The 13,556-nt window shown below is 44.8% G+C and overlaps 1 protein-coding gene and 1 long non-coding RNA gene across 10 annotated transcripts in view; one reads left to right on the forward strand and one right to left on the reverse strand.

The window, feature by feature from the left end:
- Positions 1 to 5,793, reverse strand: part of METTL21C (methyltransferase 21C, AARS1 lysine) — an 11,465-nt gene extending 5,672 nt beyond the window's left edge. The window contains exons 1-2 of one of the 2 annotated variants that reach the window (XM_007107894.3): positions 5,519 to 5,793; positions 3,378 to 3,586 (exon numbers count right to left, since the gene is read on the reverse strand). In XM_007107894.3, coding sequence (XP_007107956.1) covers positions 3,378 to 3,486 — 109 coding nt within the window. In that variant the 5' untranslated portion in view covers positions 3,487 to 3,586; positions 5,519 to 5,793. Of the gene's footprint in view, positions 1 to 3,208; positions 3,356 to 3,377; positions 3,587 to 5,518 lie in introns of those variants that run through there. The other variant, XM_028497955.2, reaches the window with a different exon arrangement.
- Positions 1,133 to 13,556, forward strand: part of LOC114487530 (uncharacterized) — an 18,837-nt gene continuing 6,413 nt past the window's right edge. The window contains exons 1-4 of one of the 8 annotated variants that reach the window (XR_003682713.2): positions 1,133 to 2,059; positions 4,842 to 4,924; positions 10,477 to 10,721; positions 13,153 to 13,284. This is a non-coding gene — a long non-coding RNA (uncharacterized lncRNA). The other 7 variants (XR_003682716.2, XR_003682717.2, XR_003682711.2 and 4 more) reach the window with 7 other exon arrangements.

The following is a 13,556-nucleotide window of genomic DNA, read 5'->3' on the forward strand; positions in this document are numbered from 1 at the left end:
GCAATGAACATTGTGGTACATGACTCTTTGTGAATTATGGTTTTCTCAGGGTATATGCCCAGTAGTGGGATTGCGGGGTCGTATGGTAGTTCTATTTGTAGTTTTTTAAGGAACCTCCGTACTGTTCTCCATAGTGGCTGTATCAATTTACATTCCCACCAGCAGTGCAAGAGTGTTCCCTTTTCTCCACACCCTCTCCAGCATTCATTGTTTCTAGATTTTTTGATGATGGCCATTCTGACCGGTGTGAGATGATATCTCATGGTAGTTTTGATTTGCATTTCTCTAGTGATTAATGATGTTGAGCATTCTTTCATGTGTGTGTTGGCAATCTGTAATATCTTCTTTGGAGAAATGTCTGTTTCTAGGGGACATTTTTATCATATGACGAAATGCCAAAGGATGCCCTGGGCCCTTCCCTCGATTTAGGAGAAGACTGTGCGGTGTCGATCCATCCCTCTCTCTGTTTTGGTGAGAGGAGGAAGCTAGGCCACCGCACAGAATGGCACGAATGAGCCATCTGCATAAGGAGGACCGAGGCAAGCGTGGACCTGACTATTTTGGGTCCTGAAGTGATGTAACATTCCCACGTGTTGGCTGGAACATGTTCCTCAAGTCCTTCCACAACTGCCCCTCAAAAGGTACAGGTCACCCAAAGACGAGCCAGCTCCTCAGTCCTGGGGGAGGTTGTCAGATGAGCTCCAGCTATTAAATTACTCTTCCTGAAATACTCCTTTACGCTCATGACCCATTCACGCAGCTCTCAGATGTCATATAAAATGAGAGGAAAAGAGCACCTGATCGGGGCTGACATCATGGAAGCCCAGAATGTCAAAGGTTTCGCAGGGGGTTTCAGCATAAAAAGAACAGCGAGTAATAAGGTCGGAATGAGGATGCTAAGCACACGGGGGGGTCGTGCGCGGAAGACGGGGGGGGGGTGCTGCTGGTACCCTCGGTGAGAGGCGTTGGCAGCGAGGAGTTTGGGGGCGAACTTGCATGAGACCAGCCTTTGCTGCCTGAGCTCTACCTGCGGATGTGTAACCAGGGATGGAGTAGCAGGAAGGAGCTCTCTAACCAGAAACGTCCACTCGAGGAGGTGGATGAGGGGGAGTGCAGGGGGAGGGGGAGGGGGCCTTTGAAGAAGCCTGTTCAGGGGTCCACCCCTCAGAGTTCAGGTTTCACTGATTTCCACCCGCGCCGGACGGTTCTGTGCCACGGCTCTGCAAACGCTTTGTAACAGGGTCACAGCCAGAAGAGTCCAGAAATGTGGAGTGAACACTTAGAGACATTTACAGCAACGTGACCATATCTGTGGAATCTGATTACGAGAAACCAAAGCTTGTATTGTGTATGTCTTTGTACTTCTCTTCATGTTGTTCTTCCAGAAATTCATTTGTGTTGCATTTTACAAAAAAGTGTCCACATGGTCTTTGACCACAGTGTGGGCCAAATGACCAGTTTGTAAATTAGCACAGTGACACCTGCAGCTCTCAGCCGTGGATTCTGATCTCCTGGAAGGAGGATTCTCTGTCCTGACCACAAAGGCGAGCTTCCAGAAACCCAGGACTTCCCTGAGCTTGCGAGAACCTGCTGATGAATAGTGGCCAAGCCAGTCCTGCGATGTCATCCTTCCCTGTCATGTGCCCCAGAAGAGGCTGTGGGGGGAGGAGAGGACCTTTGGTCCTCACCCACCTCTTATAAGGGAAACTACCAACATCTAAAAACATGAACCTGAAATGTATCACTCAACAAAGAGGACCCAGCTTCTCCCATAGGCTGAGATGCTGACTCAGTTCTGTTGCAGAGAAAATAAGAAGGCAGAGGAACAGACCGTCTTGCGCCCAGAGACTTTAACAACCAGCCTGGGGGCGGTGAGGAAGCACTGATGTGTAGGGTGTGGCCATCACCATGGTGACAGTGCTCCCACAGTGGCCATCCCTGGGAAAGAGGTGAAGCGGCTCAGCTTCACAAGCATTTCTACCACACGGATACGACACCCCTCAACAGCCCCAAGGGCACAGGTCATCGTAAAATGTAGGAAAATAATTCCTGATGAGAGGTGAGTATTTATTACCTACGTTTTTTCATATACCTTTACCTTTTACATAATCCATTTCATTGTACGTTTATATGACTTAAATTTTAACAATGGCCATGCTTAACAATCAGCTCGCAAAATGCCTGAAATGCAGGAGCTGGTACAGGCCATCTGGTTTGAGGAGTGGGTACCGGGCTGCCCTCTTTACCTCTGAGCCTCTCATCACTGGAGCAGCCAGACCAGCAGGGACCCAGGCCACCTCCTGCCAGCTTCTGTCCCCTCGATGTCACCCAGACCGTTCCTTCCTCCCACAGATAACTGGCTGAAGGCTAACTTTTCTCTCAAGACTGTAGGAAAAGTCTATGTGCTGATCTTAAGCGGCTCATCCTTTCACAAGATGACAGGTCATAAACTGATGGTTGTACTTTCTGGATCAGCATTGTAAAGAAACGTGGGCATATAAATATTCTCCGTAAGACCGTTTTCCATGCTACGAAGATAAAGGAAGTTTCTGTTGATTGCACATGATTTTCAATTATTGTTATCTATGCCGTCTGGCAGTTTTAGAGACATCAGATTTTCAAGGTAGGCAGAGTTGCATTTCTGTGTAAGTAGTTTAGTAAAAATAAATACCATCCTGGTTTAACAGAGTTGGAACATAATTTTCCACTGTTGACTGTAAGTGTTTTGAATGTTATATCTTGGCTCTTATGACATCATTTGTTAATGTCTGTTATTTATTTACTACTGATTCCCTGCCCAGAAAAGCAACACTAAAGGGTTCTGTTGTCATAATGGAAAAGTACACTTGACTTTATACTGATCCACTGAAGGACGCAGCTGCCAGGAATACACTTTGGCGAAAAGCAGGAAGGAATCTAGATTTCATTTCTTTTTTTTCTTTTTTTTTTTTTTTTACATTATCCGGACGCGCAGGCCCAGCGGCCGTGGCTCACTGGGCCCAGCCGCTCCGCGGCATGTGGGATCTTCCCAGACCGGGGCACAAACCCGTGTCCCCTGCATCGGCAGGCGGGCTCTCAACCACTGCGCCACCGGGGAAGCCCCATTTCTTTTTTTTAAAGTTCTTGTTACAAAAATCTAACTCTCTTAGATTTGGATAAAGCAAAGTTTTGGTCTTTGGTAGGTAAATAATAAAAACATAGGGATTACCTTTAGTGTCATGCATCCGCTTGCATAAAGGCATTTTTCTACTAAGCATCATGATAAGAAAAAGATCTAGGGTTAAAATGAAACGGATATTCTTGTGCCTGAGGTTCACTGCAAAACGCCATCCCCAGGAAAAGACGGGAGAAGATGTGGAGCTGAGGAAGGAGGTTACCTCCCGGGGGTCCGCTGCTGCCGTCTGTCTGTAGTCCCTCCTCATCCGGGGGTCTCGGTGCCTCGTCCACGGACTGGGGCTGCTGCCCGGAGCGCAGACACGCATCCATCCCAGAGCCGCCAGGGAGGAGAGAGCTGGCTTGGACTGAGCGCTCCTCCCGGTCTGAATCGCCCAGAGCCTCTGCAAGGTGCAGCTTATCGCCTTAGCATCTGCTGAGCCGGAAAAAACACCTGCATTTCAGCTTAGTTCCCCGGGGCGGGGGCGGGGGCGGGGTGGGGAGAGCAGCCGCCCCGGGTGCTGCCATCCGGGTTTTGCAGAGCGAAGTGGAAGGAGACCATGGAACACACCCCACCTTTCCATCGCCTGGAGAAATGCAAAAGCAGAGCCACTGTAGCCAGACAGGTGCTGCCTTGCTGCAGTCTAAGGTGTATTTCTAAGAGCTTTTGGAGCTGAATCTTGAAGAAGGTCTGACCCAGCCGTACATATCTTTACGGGTACCTGTGGATCCAGGGTTAATGACATCATGGATTTGCCCCAAATGCGGGGCTGCTCCCTTCTCATCGGAGGCTTTGGCGCAAGATAGTAGAAAGCGCTGGGGGCTGAGGGCCAGGAGGCGGGTGGGCTGCCCGCTCTTAGGCTTGACAACTCAATCCCCTCCACACCATTTCCTCATCAGCAAAAAAGGGAAGGGTGGTCTCTACCTGCCTCCTAGGGCTGTGGGCAAGAAACAGGAGGGCAAAAGTGATTAGTGCAGCTCAGGAAAACTCTACTGATTAAGAAAAAAGGACCTGGCCGTTGGGACCATTGACCAGCATCCAAATGAGAGCACGTGACATCGCTGGGGACTCGGCGTGTTTTTGCCAAGCACCGTTCTTGTGCTTGTAGTGAATTGATTCATCTAATCCTCGCAACAAACCCTATGAAGTGGATGCTATTATTATGCCTCTCCTCAGATGAGAGAAATTCAAGCACAGAGAGATTCAAAAGCAGCCCAGGAGCGCGCAGCCGGCCAGTGGCAGGGCCAGGAGTCAAATCCAGGAGGTCCAGCTGCAGGATCTGTATCCTTGACCATGAGGTGGGACACGGCTTGAGTTGCCTTGCTTCAGCGGTGGGTTTTCTGGCTGAGTTTGCCCTGAAATTACTCATAATGCTTAGTTGTCACAGTGACGTTTTCTAGTCTTTTTTTTTTTTTAAACAAAATGTAAATTGTTTTCCTAATTTGTTTCTATATACCAGAGTTGCCCCATCATATTGTTTTGGCCAGCTGGGGATAGCAACCAGCCACATCATTACTAACTGTTCCACACCTGGGGGGGTCGTGTGCCCCTCACATTAATGTGCAACAGGATTTCAAATCAGTGAGGTTCCTGTGAAGGTAACTGAGCATTTTCACTGGCTCCAGAATCAATCAATCAACTATTTACCCCAGTTCTTCAACTCAAGAAGTTTTTTTTTCTCTTGCAGGCACTTACTTGCTCCTTCTCTTCAACTTGCCCCGGACACCAGGAAGTTAATCGTTCCCCTAAAAGACAGCTGACTGGTTGTTGGTGAGTACCCAGAGCATCTTCAGGGAGGAAGTCTCAGCGCTGCGGTGAAGGGCCCAGCATTTGAATGCTGGCTCTGCCATGTACTAATTTTGTTGAAAATGTAGATAATGGTGATTCTGACCTCACGTGGCGGTCGTAGGAATTAAGTGAGGTAAGCTGTGCAAAGCCTCTTGCGCAAACAGCATTAACTTATTCTCATCTCCAAAGCCAGAGACTCAGCACTGGCAAGACAACACTCTTTACAGGACACCCACCCAGCACCACGGGACTCTGTGCATTAAATTTAGACATTTTTCATTTTGCATGCAAGAAAAGGAGACCTGTTTTCACTCCAATAACAGGTAGCATTTTTCCTTGTGAAATGAAATGACTGCCCTCCCCATCATTATAGTTGACATGAGACATTAATTTTTTCTCCAAAAAGCAGCCGAGAAAATAACTGCAGTAATCTACCTAGTGTTCATTATTAGCTCAACACATCATATGATCTATATCATGTGTTAGTATTTAATAAAGAATTGGGAAGTTCTGAAAAGGACTCCTTGTTAGTACCCTCAGAATAATTTCGAACGGTTAGTTTAAACATATCTTTACCTTATGCAGCAGAAGAGATTTGAGATTTCTGTGCAGACTTTAATCCCCAATGTTTTATATAGGTCTGCACCTGAGAGGATTAGCATTTTATGAACAAAAGCCAGCCAGTGGAAGTCCAAGTTATTTAGGGTAGCATTACCCACCTAGTACCCATACACATTACTTTGCTAGAATTACTCTCTCTCTTTCTCTCTATCCCTTTCTCAGTTCTCAGTTTTCTGTCTTATACACACACACACACACACACACACACTCACACACACACACACACACACACACACACACACACACACACACACACACACACTTCTCTCAACATGAAATGGAATCACTCTCAAAAGATCCAGAAAATCGTTCCAGCAGAATAGAGGCTGTCCTCTGTGGTATCCAGTGGCTGTGATGCGGTTTGAAATGTAGACTTACGTTTCATTTTAAAAAGGAGTGGGCGGGTGCACAGGTGGGGTTTTGTACAAACCTGCAAGCTGGGTGCTCATCAGCCCAGCTCCTGTGGCTGAAGGGAGGAAGGGAGGGGCACGACTGACGTGGCCTCTGTCCTGGACCCTGATTCCAGCAGCCAGAAATAACGTTAAGACTCTACTGAGGGGAGGACGAGAGAACATCTATCCACAAGAAGGGATGTGAGTCAAAGGCATAAAGTTGCATAAGGGGTAAAGTTAGTTGGGGCAACAGGGAACAGGACATCAGAAAACTCTTCCCAGAAAAAAGCCAGCCATTGTCATTAATTTCATTGAATAAGGGGCAGTTAAAAAGGAAGGAGGAAAATGACGTGCTCATTTGGGAAGACTGGAAACCCTTAAAATAGAATATAGGGCATGTAAATTAGAGCCTTAGGCAAATGAGAATTAAATAATCCTTCACATTTATGAGGGACTATGCTTACCCAGTGAGCTGAGTGAGTGATTTAGCTTGAGTAGATATGAGCCTATTTTTATTTATTTTTTTACTCAACTTTGGAAGTCTCTTCCCTGCTGTCACTTTTTTTTCTTTAGTCCATTTCGTTTAACTCGGGATAGTCATCTGAACATGCTGTGGTCCCATAACTATCTTCCTTCTCACTCCCGTAAACGAAGGGAGGTGACCTGCAGTCTTTTCCAAGCCTGTCATTCGATGGTCCAGTCCTGTGACGGATCCTGCTCTTCTGTGACTTATTTCCACTGGCTGTCATCACCCCTGTAAGGAACAGCAAAAAGATGATCATCATTACAATTTAATAAATAACTCAAAAACTGATAGCAATTTATACGAATATATGTATATATATATTTACACACACACACGTTTATTCTACATGCCTTAAAATGAAGAAAAGAACAAAGAAGAAAAATGTTTTGAATCTCCTTTAATCCCACTATCTGAGGAAGGAAACTGAACCAGCATTTTTGGGTGTCAACTTCTGGGCTTTTTTTGTATAAACCTTATCAAAACTATTTGACTGAAAATGAAACTGGATAGAAATATGTATCTCTCTGACCTAGTATGGACTAGTCTATTATTTTAAGAGTTTCTTTTCAGTACTTTCTTCAAAAACCATCTTTTCGGTAGCTGCTTTAGGAAACAAATCAGAACTCTACTGCCCGGAGCTGGAATAAGTTAGTCCGAGGTTCCTAAACACTGCGCCGTGGTCAGGGCACCGCAGAGTTAACTGGAAGCTTTAAAGTACATAGACTCTGGCCTCCTGGAAGTTCTTTTTCAAGATCGAAAAAAGAGTCTAGGACTTTGAACTCCCCGTCTGACAACTGTTCCCGGCGTGTCTGTAGCATGGGCACGCCGTAGGTGTCCATCTATAGGGCAGGGGACGTCTGGGTTGTTTTCCCATAGTTGAAGTGCCAGTCCATGAGGAGGGATTAGCCTCCTGCCTGGCTCCGCAGGGCACGCTGATGAAGTAAGTTCCCAGGAGGCAGATTTGGGTGCAGCAGGAAAGAATTTTGTAACAAGCCGAGCAATGGAACATTTGGTCTCGGGGAGCCTAGCAGGATGGAAAGTGGGCCAGATTTGGAGTCGGAGGATGCAAGACTGGATAAAGGTTTACGCAGGGTCAGGGAGAAGGCTGCGTACATGCCGCCACTCTGAATTTCTCCATCAGTGTGGACTCCAAGGTATCACCGGGCTTTTTAACAGCTCTCTCGGCTGGCCGTCCTCAACGAGGGGGAATCCTCCCCTCCTCCCAGGGCCGTTTGGGTATTTGGAGACAATCTGGCAATTTTTGCTTGTCACCGCTGGGGGAGGGTGCTATTTGCATCTAGTACAGAGAGGCGGGGTTGCTGCCAGACATTCTACACAGGACAACCTCCCTCCCCTGCCCCCAGCAAAGAACCATCCAGCCCAGAAGTCAGCAGGGCCCGGGCTGAGAACCCCAGTCTAGGTGATGGGAAGGAGTTGAATGCAGGGTAAATTCTAATTGCCATCCTGCAAATACCATCTACCAGCAGGCTGGTCCCTGCCGCCTCTGTCTCAGGGCCCTCATCCATAAAATGGGTGGGTTGGCGTTTACAGAGTGGCTCATACACGCCAGACTCTGAGCCACATGGTCACAGAGATCCAACACTGCAGCCCCTGGCTTTGTCTGGTTTCTCCCAGAACCAGATGCAGAGACAAGGATTTGAGAGAAAATATTTTATCTGGGGAAGTGAGGAAGGGAGAATAATCCAGGGCAAGGGAGGCCACCAGCAATGGGTGTTTATGAAGCAGCACCTACCGCAGGGGGTGATAAAAGACTTAATCCCGTGGGGGAAGACTTGGAAATGAGGCAAAATACAGACCTCAGAACTATTCTACTCCAGGTCCAGAGGGTTTCTGGGCTGTCTTTACACCAACACATCGGCACAGGTGCAGAGACAGCAGATGGAGTGCCCTGATGTGTCCCAGGGAGGTGAGATGGTATCATTCCTTTACCCATGGTAAGAAGTGAAGTTTTATACATCTGAAAGAATCTGGCACAGCGTCTGGTGTCCTAGAAGGTCATCAGTAATATGTCTTGTATTAAATTGTATGCCATCCAAGTCGTGGGTCGGACAAGCAGGGTTCTTTGGAAGGGCTCTGGGTCATTTCTCTGAATCAAATGGAAAGGCTGAGCATTGGGGCTTCAGAAATAACGAACCCAGGGTGGCTCTGGTCCCACAAATCTCAGCAGCAGCAGGTGTTCATGGCCTTCTCTTGGAACAGTGCTCTGGGGGCCTCACTGCAGTCACCTTCCGCCTTGTGTAACTGTAGATTCAAGATCTGGGGGACATGACCCAGATTGGTCTTAACTTGGTCATAAGCTCTGCCTCGTAGTCAGGGCTGGTCGGGGCGAGAGAAGCATCCGACCACGTCACAAGGAGTAGTGCAGGCAACTCCAGGAGGGATGCTGAGCCCATAACAAGCAAGAGCTGTGTGTGGCCCTCCTCCCCTCCCCGCCACCCTGTGCATACACAGTTTCTTATTTTCATAAATACAGTTTCAAAATGGGGACCCATCCTCTCTATAATGGAAGATAATCTTAGTCTCATTGGCTATTGCATCTGGAGAGAATGGAGCCATTCTCCCAAGTTGAAACCTCTAGACAATGGTATTTCTTCACTAGTTCCATGCTTGTCCCTCAATAGGCAGGCATTCACAGGAGACCAGAGACAATAACTTAATGGTTTCATCACCATTTACCACAGGCCACTAGTCCCATCCCAGAATATGAACGAGAGGCTCACTGCTTCTCACATGACCTTCCCCCAAAATTCTACAATGGAAGGGTTGCTGATCAGACAGATATATGTCCACCATCCTTACTTATAAGGGAGACTACGGTGGTAATTCACTTCCAGGGAGCTGAGGGTCTCCGTGGGAAACTAGAAGTTCCTGAAAAACCCTGGTAACCACTAACGTTCAAAAAGTGTGTGATTTGCAGTGTGTTATGCAGAAAATGTTTAGTCACAGTGTAGTGCAATTCCAGAATTTCTGGTCCCTCAACTATCTGGTAACACAGTGGCTCAGAGTTCATGATCCGTTCTGTCAAATGATTTAGGGCTGCTGCAACGCCCCCTCATTTTCCAGATTTCTAGGGGAGCCCCTGAGGGTGCCAGAGCAAAGGGTTCATTGATGCTGCTATGGGAGATGCAAAGATTTAGACCAGCTAGGACTGTGGAGGCTCAGACATGGGAAGCCTGCACAGCAGGGCCTTAAAATGGGACTCTTCTTGACTTGGTTTGGCTGAGGCATGAAGATGATGGATTACTTGTCTTAGTAAAGAGAGACCGCCATGAGACCTTTTAAAGTAGGAGTTCAAAACACACTCAGGCAACACTTACGTTTTGTTAAGCTTGTGGACACAGAAGAATTTGCTTCTATTTCATTTTAAATGCCCTTTATGTAATGACAAACGTTACCAGTCAGGATGGAAGAAACAGTATGCGTGAAATCATCCAATACGTTTGGAAACAGCAAGTGAAGTTATAGCCCTTTCATCTTAAAAATAGCACATGCCTGGTCCTAAGCATTTGAGTCCACATTTAACCACATGGAAAGGCATGGCTCCCCATAAATTATCCTCCGTATAAAGTGGCTCTGACAGGAAACCATGAGTACCTTGATGGACTTACATGCATTTCGAAGAAGGGATTTACTTGGTTGTTTCTATTTTCAATTTTTTCTCAAGCCAGTTCTTAAAACAGATTGCCCCTCAAAGAAATTTCACTTGTTTTAGAAGAATCTTCGACTGCAACTGTGTGTAAATCACAATTGGTAATTGCCAGGGTTCACGTCATCAAAAGAGCCAAGAATGCTTTGGAGCTGAGCTGTAAGCCTGTGATATTAATCACATGGAGGAACATAATGCTTGGGCAATAGGTTTAGATAAGAAATTCTGAACGAAATGTCTACAAAATAAGGGTTAGTTCGCTAGTAACATTCCTCTTCAGTTAACATTTAATAAACAGTGGCTTTTCTGATGCTCACCTTGATCCTAGGATAGATGGAACCAAGTGAATCTATCAGTATGGAAAAACATCCCTTCACAATAATTCAACTTTGAGAATGAGGATGGGAGATGACCCTTCCCTCGGTTCCAGTTTCATTACCCAGGAAGCAGAACTGACTACAACAAGCCTTCCAGCTCCCCGCCAGACGCGGATGCCTCCAATACCATCTGTTCTTTCCGTATTGCCATCACCTGCTTGGAAATGGCGCTTTTTAGAGGGACTTTTTTTTAGTGGTAACTAATCATGCTCCAATTTTAGCAACAGCAGTTGACCTGTGTTCAGAAAGATAATTTTTTCCCAACAGATTTCTACTAGGAAAGAATGTTTACCTGATGGGACTGTTCTGGGATGGGCCACAGTGGAGAATTCCTTTCATTCTTTCCCCTCATTCTAGGGCAGACTCAATTTGAGAAGCACGGGTTCTCATCTAGGGCTGTGCTGTCATGGGTTTGGGGAGATATGCTGAACGACTTCAGTACCAAGCCAGGTAAAAGGATTGAGAGGGGCGCGGAGGAGCAGAGAGGGACAGGCAGTTCCATGGGAGCCTAGCCCTCCCAACTTGCAACTGTGGGATCCCAGAGAAGTCACGTCCCCGGGCTCCCTTTCCTTCATCTGTTAGGGGTGATAACACCTCTTACATACTTACTGCATAGATCCTTTTAGGGGTCAAATGAAACAAAGTATATGGAAGAGCTTTGAAAATTACAAGGCCTGTTCAGCATTATCATTAGTTCTTTCAAGAGGAATTTGGATCCTATGTCATGTGTGCCTCAATAAAGTTACAAAAGAAAGCAAGTGTTTACTTCTGGCCACGCACTGATGAACATGGTGCAGGCGTTCCTTTCCATTCCCAACACATAAAATACCCAATAAAGTATTTTCAAAGATGCTTTAGAAATGCCTATCCAAGCTTGAAAGAAAGGGAAACCCCTAGATGCCATAGATGAAGAGGGAAATCAAAGCCACAATAATAAGTGAACTAATTTCTGCCACCACAGCGTGGGGTGTATTAGACTTGGGTGCAGGCCTGGCACCCAAAGGCTTTGGGGTGTTGATGCTTTTGGAGGACAGAAGATACGTCCCTGGGCAGACAGGACATGCAGTCGGTGCATCCAGGTTTGGGGCAGGGCCTCATGTTTATATAACCTGGGGGGAGTGTCCTCTATAAGGAAAAAAGTTTTTAATTACAAGTACAAAATTTGGTACAAAAGTAATATTTATTTAAAATGAGAAATCACCCAAATTAACAAATTTTAAAAGATGTAAAAGAGTATTAAAATAATATGTCAATCATGATTTAGTATATATAATAAACATATTATTATAACTGTATAATGCATTATATAATTATAACTATATAATATAATAATTATATATGTGAATCTAAAAAATACAACAAACTAGTGAATAAAACAAAAAAAGGAAGCAGACTCATAGATATAGAGAACAAACTAGTGGTTACCAGCAGGGAGAGGGAAATACAGGGATAGGAGAAAAAAAAGGCTTATTATGGGATTATATAAAATCATGTGTGTGAAACTTTTGAAAATTGTAAAGCACTATAGAATTTAAAGAATCTTTCATTCAATAAAAAAAATTTTTTAAAGAGGAAAAATAGAGCACATAAAAATAATATATTAATCATGATTTACTGTATATAATTTATAATTATAACTCTATAATACATTATATAATTATAACTATATAATATAATCATTATTATATAATTATATATTAAATACTCTATCAATATATAAACTTCCTACCACACTTTAAGAATATTTCCTAAATTTTTGCCTGCCTACTTTTTGATTACTTTATATGGTAACGATATAATATCATATTTCTTAGAGAAGATAAAACATTAATAAAGTTTTTTTCTTCTGGCATGATTAATTTAAATCTATTATAATTAATGATATTTTGATAAAGTTTCTTTTAGCTTTGTAACCCATTATTCGTAATGTCATGTGAATTTTTAGGTTATCAAATTTGCTTCTTTCATACATGACTTGTAAGATTACAGGGTACTTAAATTATGAAGGGACTGACTGTAATATTTGAATTGACAACACTCGTTGACCAGATTGTGATCTATGCCCTTGTTTTTGTAGTGAATTCTGTGTTTTATTTTTATCTTCTTCGGTGTCAGTATTTCGTATTAAACATATTAAGAAGTTTAATCTTTTTTCCCAATGTGTTCATATCACTCCTTCCTTTTTATTAACTGGTAGGAGAATTATGCTTAAGTACATGAACTCCAGGCATCTGTGGACTTGAACTTCAAGATGCAGACAGAGGAAAACTTAATGCACTTAAGGGGACATACCTGACGAGGAGAGAAAGGACACGTATCACACGTGCGCGCGCACACACACACACACACACACACACACTCTCATATATAGATGGAGAAAGACAGTCAGTAAAAATATTGGAAATGAAGATATTATTAAAGAAAAACCAAAATGGAAGCCCCAGTTTGAAAACTGCCCTGCACCAAATACTCATAGTCACATAACCAGAGTTTAAACTGTCCTGATTTCCCCACTTTGCTGACTCTGACCTTCAACAAAACTCCCATCTCGGTGGGTTGGAGGTAACATGAACTGTCATAAACCGCCTCGTTAGGACTTTTGCCAATGATGACCTTTCTTCCTGCAGTTGTTGGCTGGATCTTCAGCAAGAAAACTCAAGTTGAACACAAGATCGCCCCGTGTCCGGGTGACCTTCCAGTATCCTGGCCGGTCAGCCTGGAACAAGCAAGCCTCTGCAGTGTGCTACCCTAGAAGAGATGTAAGTTTCTAGGGACCCGTCACAACAGAAAGCAACAGGCTTCCTTTCTTCTTTGCTCTTTACTAGCAGAGCTGTAGCTGGTGAGAGCTCAGCTTTGACCACTCTTCCTCTCCAAGTCTCCCCGCTTGTAAAGAGTTGTTTTCTCGCTTAATAATAGGTTCCTAAGCTGTGACAAAGCGAGAGAGTGGCATGGACATATATACGCTACCAAACGTAAAATAGATAGCTAGTGGGAAGCAGCCGCATAGCACAGGGAGATCAGCTCGGTGCTT

Source organism: Physeter macrocephalus, chromosome 13, assembly GCF_002837175.3.
Source record: "Physeter macrocephalus isolate SW-GA chromosome 13, ASM283717v5, whole genome shotgun sequence".
Taxonomy (NCBI): Eukaryota; Metazoa; Chordata; class Mammalia; order Artiodactyla; family Physeteridae; genus Physeter; species Physeter macrocephalus.